Raw genomic sequence first — 23,112 nt, 5'->3', positions numbered from 1 at the left:
TATAGAATCCACTACAATACAGACACATTGCCTCCCTTCAAGGGAGCGCGGACGGGGCCTATCTGACGCCACGGTCTACGACCGCAGCGACAGGTAACCCGTTGCGGCCAAACTAAACTCTTCTTGCTCCTCTTGACTGTGTGAGGTCACCAATAAAGGTGTATTTAGCGGATCATAAACTCAATTATGGAATTATTATATCTTGGAGCTTATTTCTCTTCCCTTCATTATAATGACATTTGTGAGCGATTTACAATCTCGTAACATGCGAATTTGGAGCATCTGAAGTCTGCCTGCCATGATCTTTCCACTAGGGTGAACGTCGTTCCAACTGCTCTGATGCCATTGATATATCATTGTCACTAGAGCCTCTAGCGCGATCGTTTTCAGTTTTAAGATCTGGGATATACATCTCTATATCTTCGACGTTCGTGGGGTGTAAAATTCGCGCAAAGCTTCTTTGAAAGTCGTTGGTTGGTGGGAGTGGTAAATCGAGAAGATGCACTATGTCCTTCATCTGGTGAGGGACTGTTGCAAAAACGCCATTGACAATCGATTTGTGGGCAGATACTGAGAGAAATATATCACTCAGCCATTTCCAAGAAGAGGGGTGTATATGACTTACCCGCTATCAAAGCTTTTCCTTCAGTCGCCCAAAAGTTGACAGGTATTGCTTCCTTGACATGGATGGGTGAGAAGACTTTGAAAATTCTACCATGGCTGCTATTCCAGGCTTCATCCATCTTCCTGCAATCTGGCTTTGAAGGTACATGCAGCGCGAAACAAAGTTTCTGATCTTCTTAGCTCGCACCAGGCTATAGGATACTGAGTACGTACATAAGATCCGTTGTCTTTCTTAAGGAGTTCATCCATCCAGTCATAGATCCAGTCGAGATTTGCTATTTTTATAAACTTTCATACAACAGAGTAAGGTGTAGTTAGTTACTTACATTCGTCTTCGATCTCCCAAACGATAAAAATGTCCCGGCGAGTCCGATTTTGCTGATTGCTCTCGACTGCTAGCCTAATATATGAAAGAACTGGCATAATTCCAATACCAGTGGCAATCAAAAGGACTCGACTATAACTCTCAAGCTTTCTTAGGGAACCATAAGGTCCATCAATCCATGTTAGAAAATTGTCTTTCCGATGGTCCATTAACCTTTGAGTAAAGCCGTTGCTTTTGCGGGCAAAGAGTGTGATACTAGTAGCATTGCCGTTCTTGTCGTTATCCCACCAACATATTGGCGAGAAATATGTTTCAAGGGTTGAGCGGAGCCCCACACCAGGCATCCAAATATAGACAATTATTCCAGCTTCAACGCGGAATGGTCGGTTGAGGGGAATGACAATTCGGAGAGTATTGGCTTTTTTCATCCGAATAATCTCTGCGTGACATGCAATCTTCGGGTATTTGCAATTTCGGAAAACAAGTAGTATCAACCGGATCATGGATAGGAGAGAAATCGATAAACAGGAAACTAGAAAGCAGAGTTTTAAGAAATCCTGTGACTGTTGTAAGTGGCACAAAGCCGTGATACCGACTAGAAAGGCAGAAATTCCGTGAAATTTGGACATCAGCTTTCTTGCAAACATTTGGAGGATTATCGTTGCCAATGACAGGAAGATCCCAATAATTGCCTTAGTGATAAATTTCAGCTAAGGCAGAATGTGCACTGCTATAAATGCTTACCAAAAGTCCGTACAGTTGCAAATTTCGACTTGGATGCCACCCTACTTGATGTATTGCAATTGACACATGTAGTGCTCCCTGAAAGAATGACATGACGCCGAGTGTGCCATGTATTTGTATGAATGTTTGAACTGGAATTCCAAGAAGATCAGCTGGAAATTGGAGTCGATCGCTCATGAAAAGAGGAGCCAAGTTGATGATAGACATGTACCCAGATCGAATCCTGACATCAGCCAGATCATGTGTCCGTATGAAAGTGGTGGCTATATTCCCCGACCAATAGATGATTTGCAGCAGAAACCATGCCCTTGACTTCTTCAGAACAAGCGGATATACAGCATACTTCAATGTGAGGAACACTGTTTGCCGTGCTGGAACAGATAACCATCTTCTCAGAAGCCTGAGTGCCATTCGGATATTCGTAAGCAACAGGAATAGGATATAGCCCACCCATGATGATAGCATACAAAGTCGAGGGGTCATTAAGACTCATCTTGCCGAAATAACGATGAATATCTGTCTAGGCCTGGAAAATTCACAATTATTCCCCTGTAGATCTGAAGATATTCTTATACTATGGTATCTATGGTCTAGACTAAAAATAACATAGACTAGTAATCAACGATGGTAAAAATTGGGGATTCGTGGGCGTTACGACAATAACTGATGCATATATAGATTTTCTATTTATATCGAGAGAGCATAAGGGCACGTAAGCGCCCTTCGTCCTCTAGAAGCTCATGTCAGTCATGGTAGACGCGCTAGGCTTACGGCTGAGTATTGTTCTACTGATTGCTATTTTTGGATGTTGGAAAGTATATAATGTACACAACTACCACCGAGCTTTGATTTTTGATTGTGCCAGTCTCTCAATTTACGATTATACTCTCATCTATGGAAGCAAGTGTGGATCGTTCCGGTGAAAGCCGACGTCGAAAGACTTGCTTTCGAAAAATCCGCCAGCTTTGCTCTCTCTGCCGTATGAGAGCGATGGTCATACTGATCGACAAATCCGATCGTCATTGGATATTCAAAACACATAATGACATTCCAGCATTGGATCAGGTGTGGATTAAATATAGCTGAGATACTTGTGCCTCGCTTTATTAATGACAATAGTAGGCTATACAGCATCCCCAAACTCAAACATACGACGATTTCGAGGCTTTACCTTCTTCGCGCGAACGAGTTTCATCAGCCGCTCAACAATCTCAACGTCAAAGAACCATCCTAGCACCACCAAGCTTTCGCCATGACTGAGAGGATGCTACCGTGGGCGAGCCGCCGACGGACTGCATTATGTACCACTTATTGATGTATTTTTTTTTAATGATTGTTCACTATCATTACTATCATTTCAGTTTAAATTAGATATACAGCTTTTTCCTCTATTCCAGTCGAAACATAATCCGCTATTCTAATAGAATTTTCCCTCTAGACTCGAAGGGGATACTGGTCACCCTGCTTAATCAAATTATTCTTAACTTCGGCAGATAAAGAGTGAACAACGAGCTTTTGCCACTTTCTTCCAAGACAGCAAAGAGTGATAAATTTGATAGCTTCCAAAACTGCAGCACGAAATTGGACGTCTTCGTCACGAGCTAGCTTGGCACTACAAAGAACAGAAGGCACTTAAGAGTATCTTTGGCCATAAAAGACAGTCGTATGGATAATTTTACTGAGCACTGTCCAAGGCAAGTGGCCAATAGAGCGGTAAAATAGCCAATTTCCAGTTGGTAAAGACACTCAATGTACCGCAACGAGTTTCTCAAAGGCCATATGAATCAGAAGGCCACCGTCTGAAGGCTTTCGGGATTTGGAAGATACGCACACGCGAAACTTTGCAGTTACATAAAATATTCTCATTGAATTTATTTATTGAACTCTGTGACTTTCAAGAAATCGCGAATCTGGCGCTCTGTTTCACCTAGACAACGGCCAACTCTTTGAGCCTTTTTAAGGTGAATGATAAAGATTTGTCGTAAGCGACGATTTTGAGTAGCCAACGTTCTTTCTCTGTGTCTGTAACCCTCAATTTCGTTCTCTAGCCTTCCAATAACTTCTAAGGCATCTTGTAATTCCTTTTCGATATCACGGTGGGGCTTTTGTATATCCACCACAGTAGGGAATTGTGCTTCATGGCGGACTGCTTGAATGTCTCCACATTTTATACTACTCGATAATTGAATATACATGTTTGTTGACATCTCGCTGAGTTGTTTATCGAACAGATGGCTGGTTGCGGGACTAAAGTTCCATTGATACTCGTCTTTCTCGGATGGGTGAAGACGAACGTCTGACGGTCGCAGGCACAGCCCCAGTCGCCTATCTTTGTCGGAAGTTGTTAGCGTAGTTATCACTTTCTGGTTCATCAGACATACTGATGTGATCCGCAATCATCAAGATATGAATAACTATTGGACATTGTGGCATTCATATAGGCGATCTCGGCATTTCCAAGGTATCCTGCGGTATTGGTTCAAATTCCAGGGTATGCACCTGAGGACGGACCGACATATGTGCACATTGGCCCCTAGCAATCCGCTTCAGTCATTTGGAAAGACCGACCATAGCTACTAACGCCCACCACGATAAGCTTTGGATCCTCGCATTTTGCACGCTGGTGATTGTATCTTCTTGCAAATATTGATTTAAGCTCCTCACGGCGTTCAATAAGGTTATATACCGATTTTTCGCCAATAGTTTCAATCTCATCTTCAGCGCGCTTTGCGAGTAGAATATTTGCCATTTCTCGAAGTTGAGAATGTCTGGGGGGATGACACATTCTTTAGTTATACGTTTCAGAAAACCATAATAGGTTGATACCGTGTCTATCCATTCGTCCTTCAAAAGTAATCATCCAGTATCAGACGAACAGGGCTTTACCGCCCTGGTCTGAGGTTCCTAGATAGCTCTCTCCCATAGATCTTCTTTCCTTCTTTCTCCATGCCTCATCACCATATTATTCCCCACCTGTAGCCTTTTCCTCCTAGTATCCAGAATTCCACATGGTGGTCAATCAAGGAGGCGTTGGCAAAACAAATGAGCCGGCAGTTTTTGTGATGAAATTTGTGTCTGCTGTTTTAGGCTTGTGGAGAGCTCTTTCATACATCCAATCATGTACCTTGTCAAAGTCCCTACATTTGTGAAGGGTATTGAAATCTGGCCAAGCCTCTGCTCTAAACTCGACGAAATTATACGTCATGAGACCGAGGTCAGCAGTGCACATGAGACTCTGTCTGATCATCTCAATGCAATGATCTTTAATTCAAAAGCTTTAAGTCAGCAAATATCACGGAAAGCCAAGCGTTGCAAGATCATGGGTAAAGCTTTTTATGCTAAACGGATGACTCACCAAGATGCATTGGAGTGTGTGTTGCGTTCCAATAGTCCGGATTTTCCTCTCTATAGTAGTCTATATAGAGATACGAACCCTGCCGGAGCATACTCAAACAATGAAGTTGGTAAAAAACTTCAATGCCCCCCATCCATCCACCTCCGAACTCCTTGGGTAGTCTCGCGGCTTCGGTGGCGTTCTTCCCGACTTTCCACACATCGCTTTCGGATACATTTATCGGGCTTACTGTGATATAGTATTAAATAAAGCCATCTATATGTTACCTCCCTGAAAACTTTTGGAGAATGAAGAAAACATACTTTTTGTGAGCCGTTTCCAGGCCAAGTCAAGCTCAGGGCTTGGGTTACCGCGGTAGATCGATGGGAAATCAAGAGAGCCATTGAAATTCTTCGAAACAGAATATTCTCCAACATCCAATAATGCAGGAGCTAGATGGTTTTAGTGATGGATTTTATTCACGTATTCAGTTCTTTGGGTGGAGAATATAGCATTGACTTACACCAAGTGGCCGTTTCCAGTAACCTTTCAGTCCGATTACGCTTCTCAACTCTCCAGGTAACGAACAATAGACTCGTAGATACAGACAAAAGGAGGGCCTGAAGAATCCACCATAGAGCCCCTCTGTTGTGATGTAAGAATTGTCGTTGTCGATGATGCTCTAGAGAGGTGATTGGAAGTTCCTGGGTTGGAACAGGCTCGTATTTGGTAGTGTTCGATGGCATGACTTCAGCTGAGGGGGACAGTATTTCCCAAAAGTATATTTGAGAGACATTAGGAGGAGAGGCTATTTACTGAAAGGAAACTGAAATGTCTTGACTTAAGGAGATTTATCCAGCTCCTGCCATCTCTCTCCGCTAGCTTCCCAGGGTAGTTTTAGAAAAAATTTCCGAAGTATCATTAAAAGATTCTGTATTGCTCTTACGACAGGAAATTTCAATTGCACACTAAGAGCATTAGCGTTGCAACAGGTAAATGAGCTAACTTAGAAATTGTGCGCTACTATAGCTGTGCGCTCGGTTCTTGAGCCTAGAACGAAAGACCCGTGCAGGTGATATGATGGATAACGACTAATTAGCGGCTGGAGAAGCTTGATTGCAACAGCCGACCGCTAGGCGACATCTGAAGGAATATTGCATCATTGACTTGATTGCGAGTGCAGTTGCAAAAATGCACTATCTTCACTCATGCATGAAACGTTGCAATCTCGGCTATACAGCCAGTAGAGCTCTCTGTTTACCTCTTTTGTAAGGGCAGTATATGTAACTTGTCGTGTAGAAACCTAAGATATGGAATAGGAAAGGAATTATCTCTACGCTTCAGGTTCCATAGTAAGAGCTGATAAGCATAGAGCCTAAGTCTAAGTATCCACTTCTGTACTTGGTAAACAACATGTGACATTGAGAACGAGCAAAATAACAATACAAAATAGTGAGAAATAGTAACTAATATTACAGCTGGGAAAGTCTGCGGTATCATGTATGTGGTAATGCCATCAATGTCAGTGATCGTGAGGCAAATAACTTTCCTAGGGGCCTCATTCTTAACCCGAAGAGGCTCTCTGTAGAAGCCCAAGTCGAGCATTGAGATGTAAGTAGATGAGAATCTTGAGAGTTCTATTGTAGACATATTTTAGGGGAAATTAGAAAAGACGCATATTTTTCCTAACGAGGGCGTGCACTACTATAGAGTACTAATAGTAGTTAATGGTTTCCTATAAATAGATACAGGTCTTGTATATCGCCAAAAGCGAGGGTTAGGGTATGAATCCACCACCACGACTGTACTTACTCAATTTCATGAGATTACCAGCCATTAGCAGCGGAAAGAAATTGGGGCATATCTGGAGATCTTTAGTATTTGATATTTGAAATGGGATGTTATTGACTTGACAAATTACATGAGTACGCCCGTAGCATGAGTCTAGTATCTGAAATTTTACGGATTTCTGTGATTATTACGGAGTATTAGCTGCATATCTAGAGATAACGGAAGAGAATACAGCTCGCCCGCCCCTTCGGAGACTGCAGCTCCCCCGCCCCCTCGGCCCCCGACGGTCGCCCCGATGTGGAGTAAAGTGGAGTAAAGTAAAGAAAGGTAGCGAAAGGGCTATCTATAGTTTTAAATCTACAAAAGTCCCCTAAGCCAGAGGGCACCGCTTTCCAGTTGAATTCAGAAGTCCGGTATGCTTGCCATCTAACAGGGGGCCGGCTGGCTTAGTCTATTGTGGCTTATAAAAATTACGTATACAATCGCCAGAACATCTACCCTCCACCCCCTTCCTTTACTTTAAAAATACCTTCCAGCACAAAAATCGTAATACGGCGCTAAAATAATGTAACAAGGTATGCTTGTATATATAGCGTGGGGTAACTCTTGTGATTAGTGCTGTCGGGATGGTCTTGATGGAGACCTTCAATGCATGACTGCCACGTATGTATATGACTCTAAGCTTTGGTTCGGGGGGAGGGGGATGATCAATATTTGTTCAACACCAGTCTTATGTACGTGGTATCAAAATTGTCAGGATTGAGGATTGAGAACTCGCGTAAAATCTTCTTAGAAGCGTAACGTGTTCAATAACAGGCCCCACATAATATTGCAACGATTATGTGGGGCCTGTTAGAGGTGGAATGGTTTGATAACGTATCATCGCTGTAAGATAGATATATTTCAAGATAAATCCATTAGCTTAGAGCCTGTTGGGCTTGGGGGATTTTGTGGATAAAAGTCGTCAACGGTATTATGCTAATATGAGACAATTGATTGCGACCCTACACTGTAACGCTCGGCTAGTTGTAGTTTGTGTATATCTAAGTTTTGAGAAATACAGTCCACTACTACTTAGTCTAGTAAGTTGGATCTAGGATTGGAGGAAGTTTAAAGGGGCAAACATTCTTTTAGACATTAAAGCGGGGAACACCACAAGGCTGTGTTTTCTAGGATACACGGGTCGAATCAGTTACAACGAACAAACCAACACCAACGTGCTTGGTGTAGTAACGAGGGACTACCCCTAAGGGGGTGTGTTGGAGGTGTGCAGAAGGGTGGTATTCTAAAGCTGTAAAGACAGGTATCCGTATACGTACACAACGAAGCCAAATGACACAAGGGAAAACACAATCCGAAGAACACATGATGCACAGAACCAATATTTAGCCATAATCAAGGTCAGGGTAAGAGGAGTCGTCCTTCTTCGCGTCTCGAGAAGATCTAGTCATATTTTGATTACACAAAAAAACAAGCAATTGAATATTCCCTCAGTCAACAAGCTCCCTCGCACAAGCCATGTCATACATTCAGAAAACATGTTCACGGGAAAGCAGCAATGAATTCTGTCGTGATATGGAGATACAAGACGACGGAATCCATACGAAGGATGAGAATTGCGGTCTTTTGCATGAGGATGATCCTCACCTTTCCCTAGCAAAGGAAAGCACCCCGCATCCAACATTACGACCACTTCTCATTCATGGTCTGCTCGTCACATTTTACACACTTTTATTCTTATTCTTCTTTTGGTTCTCGCATCACAAACCTGTCGAGCGATTGTTCAGGTCAAACCCTGTATCTGTTGTTGCATTGGACGATCTGAATATCAGTTACGTTCCCCAGATCTTCAATAGACTCGCCGGCAAAGGCAATCACACGACAAGCTTGGCCGGACCACCCACTCCAGAGCGCGATGCAGCATGGAGAGAATTCTCTCTCCCAATGAATATAAGGGTCCAGAAAGACGAGCTGGACAGGAGCAATATGGAAAGCGTTGCTTTGCCGAACGGAGGTTTCATGGGTCGCCTGGGGTTTTATCATGATATTCACTGTTTGGCATTATTGCGTCAATGGAATTACAGAGAGCATTATTACGGTGATATAGACAACTCTCAGAAACGGTTTCTTGAGGAGCATGCGGATCATTGCATTGAGATGTTGAGATTGAGTACCATGTGCCATGGCGATGCCAGTCTGCAGACTTTTAAGTGGCCAAAAGACTTGGATGGTAAAGATATGGAGGAAATTGTACCAGAGTTCGATGCTCAAAGCCCTAGTGTTCATGCATGTGTAGACTGGGAGTCGTTGACTGACAGTTTACGAGGGAGAGAAGTTAGCCGCGATGAGATAAAGCTGCTCCGATGGCCGGGGAACTCATAGCCATGTGGAAATCTATTACAATTCAGAAAGTTTTAGTGAGAAAAAGAGAATGAATTGATTGTGGTTGATCAAGAAGTAACTAAACTGTTCTATTCAGAAGCAGGAAACTAGCTAGGCAGGAATTTCCTTGAACCAAGCTTCTTTTCTTTGATCCTCTGTAGGGTGGTTGTTTGGATGTTCCTCAGCATTATGGCGCAACGCCCATTCCTGTAACTTGCTAAAGTTTCTACAAGTATGCAGATTATCTAAATCCGGCACGGTCCTGTTCCTGGCCTCAATCCAGTCCACAGTAACTAGTGAAATATCCCCATTACACATCAATGTCTGCCGAAGTGAATCAATGCAGTGGTCAAGGTGTTGTCGCCAGTAATCGTAGCTTTCTCCATCGTAGTCATTATAGTAATCTGGATGTGAAGCTTTACGAAGCTTGTTGAGACAGTGCAACTCGTGAAAGATATGCATTCCTGCAAGGTAGTGACCCGATGATTTTTGATATGTTTTCCCGATCACTCCCGCACGTTCTGCATCAGAGGTTGTTAAATCAACTCCAGTGCCACGAATGATATCTCTCCAGGCACTATCAATGTCGGGACTTGGTTCTCTAACGTATTGTTTGCCTTCAATGTTGCGGTAGATCGTCCCATTAGGGTCGATAAGTAGATCGCCGGTAAAACGTACGGTTTCGAGTTCAATAGCTTCGATTGCTGGTTCTGATCCATTGTGAGCAGGAGTTTTCAGTGTGGCTGTCTGACTCGAATACTGACGAAGATCGGTAGAAAACCCAATTTCATAATTGTTTGCCGTGCTCATTCCCCACCGTGTTATCTGCACTGATAACAAGATCGAAAGTATCCAGAGTCCAAGGAGGACCCATTGATATTTTGACCATAAGAATCCGTGTAATAGAAAACTCCTTTCTTTCCTTTCATCATCTCCATTTTCTGGCGACCTCTTTGGGTGGTTGGACAGGTTTGCTTCGATGTCATTCGCAAGTAGCTCACAGGATTCACATGAGAGCCTGCACGAGTCGATACTGGATTTTCTAGGCAAGGAAGACATTTTTGAGAAGAGACAAAGCGCCTTACCAAGTCGAAATTCCCAGCAATAAGGATAGGAAGATCTAAGTAGCTTTTTTTCCTAATCTTTCGTTTTTTTAAATCTCATATAGGTTCCAAAATGACCATCCAACAATTGTAAGCTATCATTTGAGGGGACTCCCCCTGTATTGTATATTGTGTATTAACAAACGTCAGTCTTATCGACACCACTGCAGCCAATGTAGACTACCTCCATCCCTTCGATGGATGGCATGGATGGTATGGTCTTGGCCGATCCACTAAAGCTTGTCTTTGCGTATGGCCCGGGGGACTATGCATGAGATATCCGCCAATCAGCCTTCTTGCTGACTGGATAAGATGATCCAATGAAATGACAAGAGAGTTTCGAATTCCTAATCTTATCCCGATTGGAGTCATTTGGAACACGGATGGCCGACGCGTCTCCGAGACTAGTCCGGTTTAAGGAGGTTAGCGCCGTCCACTAAGGCCAAGATGGCCAAGATGGCCCTCTGAGGGGGCACATGACCACATTTTTCAATCGGTTTTCAGACTGTTTTTCACTGGAATTTCAATGGTCGGCAATTTCTCATTCAAATCCCCAATCATTTGCCATGTTTGTCCTAGTTCTGTTTTACATTTGTGTATAAGAGTAGTACTTTCATTGTAACTAAATAAAATCGCTCAAAGAAGAGAAAAGTATAGTCTCCATAAAAACAGTGTAGAAGACAAGTAACTATGAAGTTCTGCTTTCAGCTAAGAAGTGTTACGGCGCCGGCAGCCTAGTGAAGCTACCATAGGTATCAGAGAGAGCAATTTTAGGACCATGTAGTTTTAGGACTCATTTAATAATAGTCTATTAATGCACTGTAACTTTTTACTGTAATTCTACAATCCCTCAGGATGCAGTTGTTTACAGCTTGTTAGAACCTAGTAAACTTTAGACCAAATCTATCTTGAGAAGAGTTCATGATATAGTTTATTATAGACTCTGGAGAGTATGGCTTCTTTACTAGCTCAATACATGTGCCGTGTGTTTAGTTGCAAACACTACGGTCAATGGAGAGGAGTAGCTTGACTCGTTAGATAGGACTTTTAGATATGCTACATATATCAGGCAGTGAAGCCCTTCCAAAATATACGAGGCACCAGAGTGAACTTCGACAGGAAATTTGATTTCCGCTGTCGTTCAGAATATACTACTCTTACTTTTTCACACACTAAAGCCTTCTAAATACCAATCCGGACAACATGTTTCTTCGAAATGTTTTCCAACTTGCAGCTCTTGCAGCTTTGCTACAAAGTGCCATTGCTGCACCAAGTAAGATTCATTTTTGCATATAATTGTACAAGATGCTCATTGTTCTATAGTTCTCGGCCGCTCCGAGGGCATCTCTGAAATTGACACTCTGGAGGAGTCCAACTATGGCGCGCGCAAGCGTGGCAATGAGGTCTCTGAAATAGACACCCTGGAGGAGTCCAACTATGGCGCGCGCAAGCGTGGCAATGAGGTCTCTGAAATTGACACCCTGGAGGAGTCCAACTATGGCGCGCGCAAGCGTGATGCCCCCTGGTATGCTGATTACGGCGTTGAAAGTAAACATGACCACTGAGGAATTTCATTACTTTCAGGGGAGCTGGAATTTCGCATGGTGGGGTAGAATCGCTGCATAGCAGCAAGGCTATGTTGTCCGTATTTTTATAAGTTTACTTAGTAGGGCTCAGATCAAGCACTATTCAGAGAGACGAATGAATCCCAGGTTACACGCTATTCTTTTCAAAACCATCAAATTTATTTGTTTTATGTCCTTTGCCATGGGAATTTTCCTATCTATAATCTCAGGTAGTGATACTCCATAAAGATCCACAATTTTCGATAACATCTATAAGTCAGTCCGTGTTTTTCCTTATAACTAAAGAAAGAAGTAATTATGGAAGAGATATCTACTAGTATATAACAAATTCACCTAATTTATATCTAAATCCGAGATTTTCTTTATATGTATTAAAAAATACAGCGCGCTAATCATATTATGGTTTGGGTTAAGCGAGGGAGCGGGCGAGCTCACCCAACACGTGGCTTTTTTTACTCCACCCCACTTAACCCGCTTGATTCTCTTTGAATCAATGTAAATAATTATTAGCACTATCATTATCAGATCCATTGTATGCATTTTACTGCCAGATATTACTGATAAAATCTGATACTTCAATGTGAAATTGAAAGGAAAAAGAGGCTCTCTTTGAATATATCCTTAAAAATTACGTTGGAATTTATACATATATTGATGTTTAGCTAACTCGAGTAAAGCCTACAATGGCTTAGAAGCCTGGATTAAATCTATATCACAAAAGTAGAATTGTGATCTTTTCAGACTTTACTTCATTGAGATATACAAAATAAAATATAATTCTGGATTCCTTAGTTGAATTTTCTTGTATTTCAATATGCATGGTTATTAATTCAGAACTCACAGAAACATCATATGTTGATTCGCATGGATTCGCATTTTTCATTAACAAAATTTATGGTGGGAGAGAGCAGACCCTATCAAGAATCCTTTAATCTGAGCCATTTACCCGGGGATGTAGGTACATAGGAAACTACACTATATAGTGTTACATAGCAGAAATACTTTGAGCCGACGGTAATCTAACATAGCTAAGTATGGCCCTAGTCACGCAATAAGGTAACAGGGGGGGGGGGGTTAAAAATCAAAATGAGTCAAAGGCAAAGTGACTCATTTCAAGAAATTAGCATTGAACAGAAAACTACACATAATTTTGGATTACTTCCCACAAACTATTCCAAGACTTTAACTCATTTTTTCTCTTTAAAAAAATTTTGTTTAAAATTTATACGTCATGCCAATCGAAATGAGACGGGCCACACAGGCCGATATTCCCGATATAATTGAAATCATGTCGCACGCACGGTCTGGTGCTATCGACCAAGATGAACGCTTTCCTCCTGATCTAAAAACTGGTCTTTATACCGATTCAACTCGCAAATATGAGGAGGGAAATCTAGAACACCTTTTGAGATCAAATCCTTGCTCAATTATGTGGAAGGCGATCGATACAGATCAAGAAGACCGAACAGTAGCAGCGGCATTCTGGCTATCTCCAGAAAGCTACATTAAACATGATCGTGAATTGGAAAGGCTTCAAGAATATCCCAATTTAAAGCGTCCACCTCTTCCGTCTACTGCTCGAGCCAATGTCTGTCAACTGTTCCAGCAGCAGATAAGTAGTGCCAGGCCACTAATTTGGAAGAATCTTGATGATCACTGGTGTGAGTTTAATTGATATTGCGAGAAGTAAACGTTATTGCAAGATGATTTTCTGATGAATTAGATCTGAGATTGCTGGCTACCCATCCCACGTATCAACGGCAAGGAATTGCAAGAAAGTTGTTCGAATGGGGTATGAACCAGGCTGCCATTGACCAGATTCCGATGTACTTCATATCGACACAACAAGGTCTTCCATTATATCAGCAATATGGAGTGGAAGTTCTTGGACAGAGTAATCATTTTGATGATACTGTCCATTATTACTTTTGTAGAATTCCAGTGAGGACTTGAAGGAGTCTTACTCCTGGAACGTTGAAGACAACTTGCTTTTTACTTTTTAAGTCTTGATTATATTTGTTACGTTCTTTTTTTCTGTGTATTTTGAGATCTCCATGAATTCTTTTTCGTTCTTTACCACCTTCAACCTTTAGATTTTCTTTCAAGAGAAAAAGAAAGAGATATATAAAAAGTTAGTTGGAACTTTCATCTTCCACCCACCAATGATACATCCTGGGAGATAAAGGAAAATAAGGATTGAGGATGCTATGTTGTCGTCGCAGATCATTAGCTCGACGATTAGCTCGACGTGCACGATATGGCAGCATAGCTCTAGAATGCGCACCCGGGTATTTTTCACCAAGTCTTTCTCGATGAAAAGGTTCCGCATGACTCATGAGTATATAGATTGTATTTATTTTCAATGTTAGCTTATGGAGGGAATGTCTGATGACCTGGTTCACAATCAAGCTAAGGTTTCCCTTACCAATAGATTAACACAGGCTCCCAACTAACTTTTGATATATCCTTTGATTTTGTTTTTCCCGTTTGATCTCTACATTAATGTCTTCATCCTGAGAAGACTGTCTGTTGCTCCCTATGCTGCTTCTACAGTCATTATTTTCAGATACCAGGTCATTGACAACACCGGCGAGTATGTCTTTCTTGTCCCAGATTGCTTTCTGCAATCTATGTATATCGTTTAAATGGTAACAGAGGTCGATTTCACTGGCGCAATTTGTACAACATATGGGATGGGTACACGGATATTTGCCTTCCATCTTTCTTATACCCTCTAGTACATGGGCTCTTAAATCATTGCTTGGTTTCCAGTGTCTCACACGTTGGGATGGTAGCAGAGACTCGTTGCCCAGGCACAGAGGACAATACCCTGGTCGAATAAGCGTAACGCAATAGGTGATTATCTCACAACGCTGTGAAGTGATTGAAGAAAGATGTTCTTAACATTAATCCTCCAATCGGTTTCCTGTGATGATATCGGAGCATTCATCACAGTATTTCACTTCTTTTTTTCGTAATTATATGTATTACAGAGTTCGCGGAGTCGGCAATCCTGAATGTGATTGCTTCGTTACGGTCAAGGCAATCTAAGAACATCAGCAGAAGCTCTATCAATATATATGGAATGCTGGCTTACTTTTCAAGGGCAATATTGCAGTCCCCGGCCAGACATACACCGTTCGGTGATTTTTCACCAGGTCGAAAGAAGACATTATAATCTCGCTTGCATAATGCTAGCAGATCTCTAACTACAGAGAGTGTTTCATTGTGAAAGAGGATCTTATCAGAGGTAATCATCTTCGCGAGATGCTGACGTTCAGGAAGAATCATGAAAAGACAACGTGATACATCATTTTGCATAACACTACTTGGAATCGATATCCTCTGGATATGACTTTTCCTTCTAGGTGGATTTGAACTCAGGCCTCTCGGTATTTCTTGAAAGTATCGGTTTCAAGGCGATTTTTGAGAATTTGCACACGTTTTTTTCATAATACTAAGTTCAAATAGATCGTGATCTTCTAATTCCAACTACTGAAACTGCAGCTGAAGCTCTTACAAATCAGTAACATTTTGAAGAGCATGATGCTTTTTGGCTGGCAGACGTCTTGCCTAACCCTTCTCGCGATAATTTTCAACGTCTCGAAGGTACTTAATATGGTCTAGGCGCATTTTTCCGCCAAGGAAGACATACATACTACTCAAAGCTAAAGTATTATCAATATAGCTCTAGCCATAGACATTCGGATCCTTCTGTGTTAGGAGCTGGCCCCTTTCTGCTTCTGTTGCTACCTCTGTAAAATGATGAGCATCTTCATTTTTTCAATCTTGAATGCCACTCACTGTCAATCTTATTTGCAAGGCCTCGACGTAAACTATGGATTGTAATAATCTCAAAGTATCCTGCATTACAAACGATGGTCCTAAACAGAAGGCAAAATATGTAACGGGTCAAGGGATCTTTAGAGGCGCCGCCAGATCTGGTAACCATCCGCATAATTGGTTCTTTTGCTACTGCTGAATTCCACAGTATTAGAATTGGCTTATTGTTCCCAACGTTCTAATTCTTCAAGAGAATCAATATCAAAAAGAGCTCTGTCGGCAAATACTAATGCCAACAAGCCGTGAGTAATTTGCCAGTTAAGCAGGTCAATTTTTGTATAATACCTTATAGCGTAGGTCACGCTTTGCTTTTTTGAAGACATTCGTCTTCACTGATCTCGTCCTCTTCAGTAATCTATCTAACGAGGATTAGAATTGAATCTAAGCAACATGGAGTGAAAGAAGCATACTTTTGGTATTCTTCTAAGGCTCTGTTTTGAAGTTCGATTGTATCATCAGAGTACTTGTTTTCGTTGTGAATACTGTCTTTTTTCCCGGTTTACCCCACGAAAATAGCCATTGGCTTTAGCAAAAGCACTCTTGTCAACTTTTGCCTTGCCTCTTTGCTTGGCCATTGTAGAAATAGTATAAACCCCGCGAGATTAAAAAAGCAGCCGAGATAAAGATTTCGGAGTATCCAAGTAACCCAAAAATAAGGAAATTGGAAATAGCAAGAAAGAAAGATTTGGAAATTCTAATAGCTGCGAGAAGTGGGAGTAGGGGAACCCCCTAGGTTTTGCTTGCTAATCTCTGTAGGTAGCAGTGGAACTACTTACCCCTTCTACCCTCGAATTTCTCTATGCTTGACGTATTTTTGACTCTATTGGTGAGCTGTTAAAGAACTAGTGTGTGGTTTGAGGAGGGATGGGTAAGGTTAGAGTGAGTATAAGCGACCTGGGGTAAGCGAATCACCTTGGATGGGTTAGTTGGTTACCTGACTTGCCCTGGTTACCCTGTTAAAGCGGCAATGTCTAGGTGAGGTAGGAGTGAGCGGCTCGTAGATTTTTGTTCGATATTTTTATATACTGTAGTGGGGAACCTAGTCCCTGTACTTTGATTAGTTCTATATCATCTTATGTTCTTTAGATTGTGGTTTCCCTTAAATCCCTTGGCTTTGTTGTGTACATATAAGGATACCTGTCTTTATAGCTTTAGAATACCACCCTTCTACACACCTTCAAGGCTCTAACACATCCCCTTAGGGGTAGTCCCTCGTTACTACATTAGGCACGTTACTATGGAAGCCGTGCTTAGATCTACTGCCGTGCTTAGATCTACTTAGTGAGTAAAAGCGGCGACTTAGTGAGCACTAATCTGGAAAGGGAAAACAAAATTCAAGTGGAAAAATCCAGCACCTATATAAGTCCTCGTATTGCGCATGAAGGGTCTGAGGGTCCAGTCGGGGAACATTTGCAAGAGCAGGGGGATCAAAAATTGACATGTCTACCAGGATATGCGTCAAAGTCTCAAAGTACGAGGCCCACGCTGTACTGCGTACTGTTCATTGGATCGACGTCTAGTATCACTTGAGTACTTGAGAGTAGACAGAAAGCCTTGGAAGGTATCGAGGACCGATTAAACTTGTTCACTTAGGCAACAATCAAGCTGTTTCACTGGGGATCTGGTCAACTTGAACTTGCAAAAAAAAAGAAAGTACTGTGACTAAGAACCCGTGGAACTCGACTAAGTCCGAGGTTATTATTTTTTCACCCTTCAAATTACTCCAAATAACACCAAAATGAAATCCCTCATTCTTTTGATTATGTTTTACATTACCGTTACAACGGCGGTTGAGATGGCAAACTTGCTGCTACCAGGGTTTCAAGGCCATGACTTGCAAGCGAAGGTTCTGTTCAAGGTTTGTCACCCTTGGATTTTGATAAGCTCAAGAAAGGGGGCCTGACATATTGAAGGGAGATTTTGCAACCACCTATTTGGTCACATGTCCAACAAGTGTTCACGCCAGAGAATGTGGCATTCCTGGTGCAGGTATGACAGCGATTGCAGGGCCACACCATATGGAACTTAATAACGTGAACCCAAAAACGTGAGTCAGAAGTGCAGTGCATTCTTTGACATCACTGACAGGGCAGTGCCGCCTACCTATTATGCGACTTAATGGGGACTACGTACGCCCTTTGCCATGCCTCAAAGACAATCTCTGCCGAAGCGACATTGGCAGCAAAAGATTTGAATTGGATGAATATCCCCGTGCTTACTGCCGAGACCAGTTCTGCAGGGGTCCCATTAGTGGAGCCAAGCCAGCCCACGACCATAGTGATCACAAGCGACGAGGTGCAGTTGCATAAACACTCCGGGATTTTTGTTCTACTATTTACGGCACTTTTCTTATCTCTTTATACATACGTCAGTGCCATGTGTATATTGAAAAGACGATGTGAGTGTCCTTCTGTCATTGGAATTATCGAATCTAATTCTAATATGAATTGTAGCGAAGGGGACTATCAAGATTTGATATATAGAATGTTTTCGGTCGACTGGTAGCTTTAGGGCTATTTTGGGAAGGCTATCGGGGAAATTATAGCTAGCTGATGTTCCGTTACGCAATATTCGATCTAAGGAGAAGAGGACCAAAGTTATAAATAGCAAAAGGTAGCTTATAGACATTCTCCTAGACTATAGTTTATCCAAAGACTTTATTTAAAACCCTTAGAATATCCTTACGAGAGACTTCTTCTAACCTATACTATCTACATATATAGCATAGGGTTCAATTTTAATGATATTATTTTTCATTAAATTGATATATCTTCAAGCCTCTCTAGTTACGGCGGTCACTCTTCCACATATTAGAAAACATAGCCACAGCAACATATTCCACGCTTAGACGATCACTCCAACAGTCACTCCAATAAGCTTTACTAGTATGATAACCCTCATATACACATACACTATGGCTCGATACAGGAAGTCTATGTTGCTGGCAACCAATACTCCAACCAGCGCAATACACACTCCCGTTGGCCCTTACAAGGGAATGAATTCCCTTACAAGAACACGAACAATGCATCCATTTCGTGCTTCTCCATCCTCAGCTCATTCTAAGTTATATACTAGCGAGGTCCATTATAGCACAATTATGAGTGTCAACGTCGTTCAAAGTATAACCACGCCTACGAAGATTCGCCCGAACAGCAGCAAGATCACGTCTTTGCCAGTTTTGGAATCTTCCACATCACCAAGTTCTACAGGAAATGCAGTATCCAATGATGGTGACTTGATTAAATTTCGATTCCGGGCAACGATGATAATTGGAATATGTTGTGTTTTTGGTATTTTTGGCTTCGCCTAAGCTCCAGGAAAGTTCAATATAGCTATAACGCCAGAAGGAGAATACATCTAGATAGTTTAGCTTTAGTACTTCAGGATATTTCTAATATATATGCGCATTTCAGTAAACCTACAGATGTACCTTCCGGTAACCTACTGGCATGGGCTTATTAAACTTTCTCATAATCCTTCAATCATCATTAAAAGTACTGTACAGTGGTATTCGAAATCAGATTTACCTCTACACTCTTAGACTTTCATTCCTAAACCCTAGCTTGAAACACGCTGGTCCAAATATAGCAATTGTGTCGATCCCCGATTCTAAAGATAGAAATTGTATCTTACAGAACGCGCTGAGACCTCCCTTGCTGTAATTTACACGAAATTGATATACATACGATACCACTTTCCCTCTTCGCTCCCCTAAACAACTTCCCTATGAATGGTTTTTGCGGAACACACTTCACTAATCTCATAAATATGGCCCTCATACAGAATATATTAGTCTGGGCGCGATACATATATACCAGAGCGATTGTTATTTAATGATAACAAGCTATAGACGGCGAGCTTGAAGGATATATTCAACTAGCTCAAGATATACCAGTATTTAAATAATACTACTTTAAATACAAACGAAAGGAGACAGAGTATTGAGATTGCGCTTAAAAGAGCCATCGAAAAAAAAAATAGTTATCATTTTTAGATACCGTAACTTTGGACGGTAGATCAGCCACGGAATCAGGTGACGGCTCCTGCCCACCTCTATGGGTATTTAGTGCAGAAAGCTAATCAACGAGTTATCTCAACTTCTCTAAGGCTAACGTGGTGAGCATAGATTGTTAATCGAGCACATATGACACTTCAAAAGTCTTGTGCTCTTAAGTCGGGTGTAATCGACTATAGAAGGGATACTTCTGCACGCAGGACGAGCATAAATCCATATAGGCGCAGATTCTACACACAAAGCGAGAGTCGTTAATGAACCGTATGCAAAGGTCACACCTAGGCTTATATACGGGTGTGTGAATAGAAGTCTCTTAAGAAAAATGCAGCTAAAACACACATTACGTATTATCTACTTCGCTAACGAACAATAGATATCGACCCAACTACGGCAAGAGTGGCCATAGGAAACGCAGCTAAGAGTGAAGAAGGGTATCGCAGATTTAAAGGATTGATTAACGAACCGCAAGCTCTCAAATATTATCAGGCATCATAATAATTAAAGGGTAATGGTTTTAGATTTAAAGCACCAGGCTTTCATTTCTAACTACCTAGTTAAGGGTATTTCTACCATAACCATCTAGAAGAGAAGGATTAGCACTAAGGTGAATAAGATTTATGGCAAATTTAATATAACCGAGGTAAATAGCTACATAAATAGGAGTTCGTAAAAGCTTATTACGGTTATTAATAGGCGAGAGGAGCTCTAGGAATCGATTAAGAAGGTTAAGCCTATTTTTCGAGGCGGTAATATAAAGGGGAGTCTGGTCAAACTCATCTATAAGTAACGCATTTGCGCCAGCGTGAAGAAGCATCTAAACTTGATCAGCATAGCCCTGATAAACAGCTACTAAGAGAGATGATCCATATTTACTATATCGAGCGTTAACATCGGCGCCAGCGTCTAGGAGCATCTAATCGATCCCACTTCTTCCACCATATATAGTAGCTTATAGGGCATTACCGTATTTACCACCCTGAGCCTTAACATCGGCGCCAGCGTCAAGGAGCAGTTGCACGATCTTACTACTTCCACCACATACAGCAGCTTATAGGGCATTACCATATTTACCACCCTAAGCCTTAACATCAGCGCCAGCGTCAAGGAGCAGCTGCACGATCTTACTGCTTCCACCACATGCAGCAGCTTATAGGGCATTACCGTATTTACCACCCTGAGCCTTGACATCGGCGCTAGCGTCTAGGAGCATCTGCACAATCTCACTGCTTTTCCCGTATACACCAGCAGCCTGTAGGGCATTACCAAAATGACCACCCTAAGCCTTAATATCGGCGCCAGCATCAAGGAGCAGCTGCACGATATCACTGCTTTCACCATATACCGCAGCCTGTAGGGTATTGCCAAAAAAACCACCCTGAGCCCTCACATCGGCACCAGCGTCTAGGAGCATCTACACGATCTTACTGCTCCAACCACATACAGCAGCTTATAGGGCATTACCGTATTCACCACCCTGAGCCTTAACATCGGCGCCAGCGTCAAGGAGCAGCTACACGATATCACTGCTTCCACCATATGCCGCAGCCTGTAGGGTATTGCCAAAATAACCACCCTGAGCCTCGAAATCGGCGCCAGCGTCCAGGAGCATCTGAACGATCCCACTTCTTCCACCATACGCAGCAGCTTATAGGGCATTGCCGTACTCACCACCCTAAGCCTTGATATCAGCACCAGCGTCCAGGAGCAGCTGCACGATATCACTGCTTCCACCATATGCAGCAGCTTATAGGGCATTGCCGTATTCACCACCCTAAGCCTAAATATCAGCACCAGCGTCCAGGGGCAGCTACACGATATCACTGCTTCCACCATATGCCGCAGCTTGTAGGGCATTACTGTATTTACCACCCTGAGCCTTGATATCAGCACCAGCGTCAAGGAGTAGCTGCACGATATCACTGCTTCCACCATATGCAGCAGCTTATAGGGCATTGCCGTATTCACCACCCTAAGCCTAAATATCAGCACCAGCGTCCAGGGGCAGCTACACGATATCACTGCTTCCACCATATGCCGCAGCTTGTAGGGCATTACTGTATTTACCACCCTGAGCCTTGATATCAGCACCAGCGTCAAGGAGTAGCTGCACGATATCACTGCTTCCACCATATGCTGCAGCCTGTAGGGCATTGCCGTATTGACCACCCTGAGCCCTGAAATCGGCGCCGGCATCGAGGAGCATCTGCATAATCTCACTGCTTCCACCATATACAGCAGCATCATGTAGTGCAATGTCAAGATGACCACCCTAAGCCTTAACATCGGCGCCTGCGTCCAGGAGCATCTGCACGATCTTACTGCTTTTCCCGTATACAACAGCAGCCTGTAGGGCACTGCCGTATAGACCGCCCTGAGCCTTAACATCGGCGCCAGCGTCTAGGAGCATCTGCACGACATCACTACTTCCACTATATGCAGCAGCTTATAGGGCATTACCGTAATCACCACCCTAAGCCTTGACATCGGCGCCAGCGTCCAGGAGCATCTACACAATCTCACTACTTTTCCCGTATGCCACAGCAGCTTATAGGGCATTGCCATATTTACCACCCTAAGCCTTAACATCGGCGCCAGCGTCCAGGAGCATCTATACAATCTCACTACTTTTCCCGTATACACCAGCAGCCTATAGGGCATTGCCAAAATAACCACCCTAAGCCTTGACATCGGCGCCAGCGTCAAGGAGCAGCTGTACGATATCACTACTTCCACCATATATAGTAGCTTATAGTGCATTGCCGTATTAATCACTCTTTGCATTCACCGCTACACTAGCTCTAAGCAATATTTCAACAACGTCCTAATGTCCTCCTAATAAAGCCGCCTATAGAGCACTTTCGCCTTTACCCATTGTTGCTTCAAGCTTCACACCCTCGCGCAGGAGCCATTCGACAAACCTCGTATGCCCAAAGCTAGCTACCTTAATCAATGGCGTTCTTCCTTCTCTATTCGTCGCTTTATAATCTACTGCTTTCTCACGCAAAATCCCTCCCCCTATTAAGCAATATAGAAAGAGTGGGATCGACAAAACGTGTCATTTACAACTGATTAGTCATCCAAACATCGTCAATCTTCTAGACGCGTTTGAAGAGTCAAAGACTCTATACCTTATATACGAGCTTATGGAACTTTCATTAGAGCAACTTCAGTCTGGAATCCAACTAAAGGAATCTGAGCTTGCATTCATATCTAAAGAGGTAAGCCTTCGTATCCATTCATCGTTTCACACAGGCTAAAATAGGCATCTAATAGCTTTTACACGGGCTTTGGTATATTCACCGCGATTTGGCTGTTTGCCATACGGCTTTAACGTCTGATAATATCTTTATATCATCGAAGGG

At 42.4% G+C, this 23,112-nt stretch overlaps 6 protein-coding genes across 6 annotated transcripts; 1 reads left to right on the top strand and 5 right to left on the bottom strand.

The window, feature by feature from the left end:
• Positions 1 to 3,564: 3,564 nt before the first annotated feature.
• Positions 3,565 to 4,118, bottom strand: N7520_002647 (uncharacterized protein; the record flags this gene model as incomplete). The annotated part of the gene is made up of 2 exons (XM_057136582.1): positions 3,565 to 4,018; positions 4,075 to 4,118. The coding sequence occupies 2 exons, from the start codon at positions 4,116 to 4,118 to the stop codon at positions 3,565 to 3,567; spliced, it is 498 nt and encodes a 165-aa protein (XP_056999268.1).
• Positions 4,119 to 4,712: 594 nt separating this feature from the next.
• N7520_002646 (oxidase ustYa family protein) lies at positions 4,713 to 5,773 on the bottom strand (the record flags this gene model as incomplete). Its single annotated transcript, XM_057136581.1, has 4 exons — positions 4,713 to 4,954; positions 5,049 to 5,276; positions 5,351 to 5,479; positions 5,551 to 5,773. 4 exons carry the CDS (start codon positions 5,771 to 5,773, stop codon positions 4,713 to 4,715), a joined length of 822 nt encoding a protein of 273 aa, XP_056999267.1.
• A 3,538-nt stretch (positions 5,774 to 9,311) lies between these two features.
• N7520_002645 (oxidase ustYa family protein) lies at positions 9,312 to 10,010 on the bottom strand (the record flags this gene model as incomplete). Its single annotated transcript, XM_057136580.1, has 1 exon — positions 9,312 to 10,010. One exon carries the CDS (start codon positions 10,008 to 10,010, stop codon positions 9,312 to 9,314), a length of 699 nt encoding a protein of 232 aa, XP_056999266.1.
• A 1,496-nt stretch (positions 10,011 to 11,506) lies between these two features.
• Positions 11,507 to 11,868, top strand: N7520_002644 (uncharacterized protein; the record flags this gene model as incomplete). The annotated part of the gene is made up of 2 exons (XM_057136579.1): positions 11,507 to 11,576; positions 11,627 to 11,868. The coding sequence occupies 2 exons, from the start codon at positions 11,507 to 11,509 to the stop codon at positions 11,866 to 11,868; spliced, it is 312 nt and encodes a 103-aa protein (XP_056999265.1).
• A 9,029-nt stretch (positions 11,869 to 20,897) lies between these two features.
• N7520_002643 (uncharacterized protein) lies at positions 20,898 to 21,161 on the bottom strand (the record flags this gene model as incomplete). Its single annotated transcript, XM_057136578.1, has 2 exons — positions 20,898 to 21,026; positions 21,093 to 21,161. The coding sequence occupies 2 exons, from the start codon at positions 21,159 to 21,161 to the stop codon at positions 20,898 to 20,900; spliced, it is 198 nt and encodes a 65-aa protein (XP_056999264.1).
• Positions 21,162 to 21,395: 234 nt separating this feature from the next.
• N7520_002642 (ankyrin repeat domain-containing protein) lies at positions 21,396 to 22,157 on the bottom strand (the record flags this gene model as incomplete). The annotated part of the gene is made up of 5 exons (XM_057136577.1): positions 21,396 to 21,422; positions 21,473 to 21,521; positions 21,562 to 21,691; positions 21,770 to 22,019; positions 22,086 to 22,157. The coding sequence occupies 5 exons, from the start codon at positions 22,155 to 22,157 to the stop codon at positions 21,396 to 21,398; spliced, it is 528 nt and encodes a 175-aa protein (XP_056999263.1).
• Between the last annotated feature and the right edge of the window lie 955 nt (positions 22,158 to 23,112).

The sequence above is a fragment of the Penicillium odoratum genome (genome assembly GCF_028828045.1).
Source record: "Penicillium odoratum strain IBT 22623 chromosome Unknown utg000002l_segment0_segment0, whole genome shotgun sequence".
NCBI lineage: Eukaryota > Fungi > Ascomycota > Eurotiomycetes > Eurotiales > Aspergillaceae > Penicillium > Penicillium odoratum.
The sequence above is the reverse complement of the archived record's forward strand: the minus strand, read 5'-3'. Positions and strand labels throughout refer to the sequence as shown.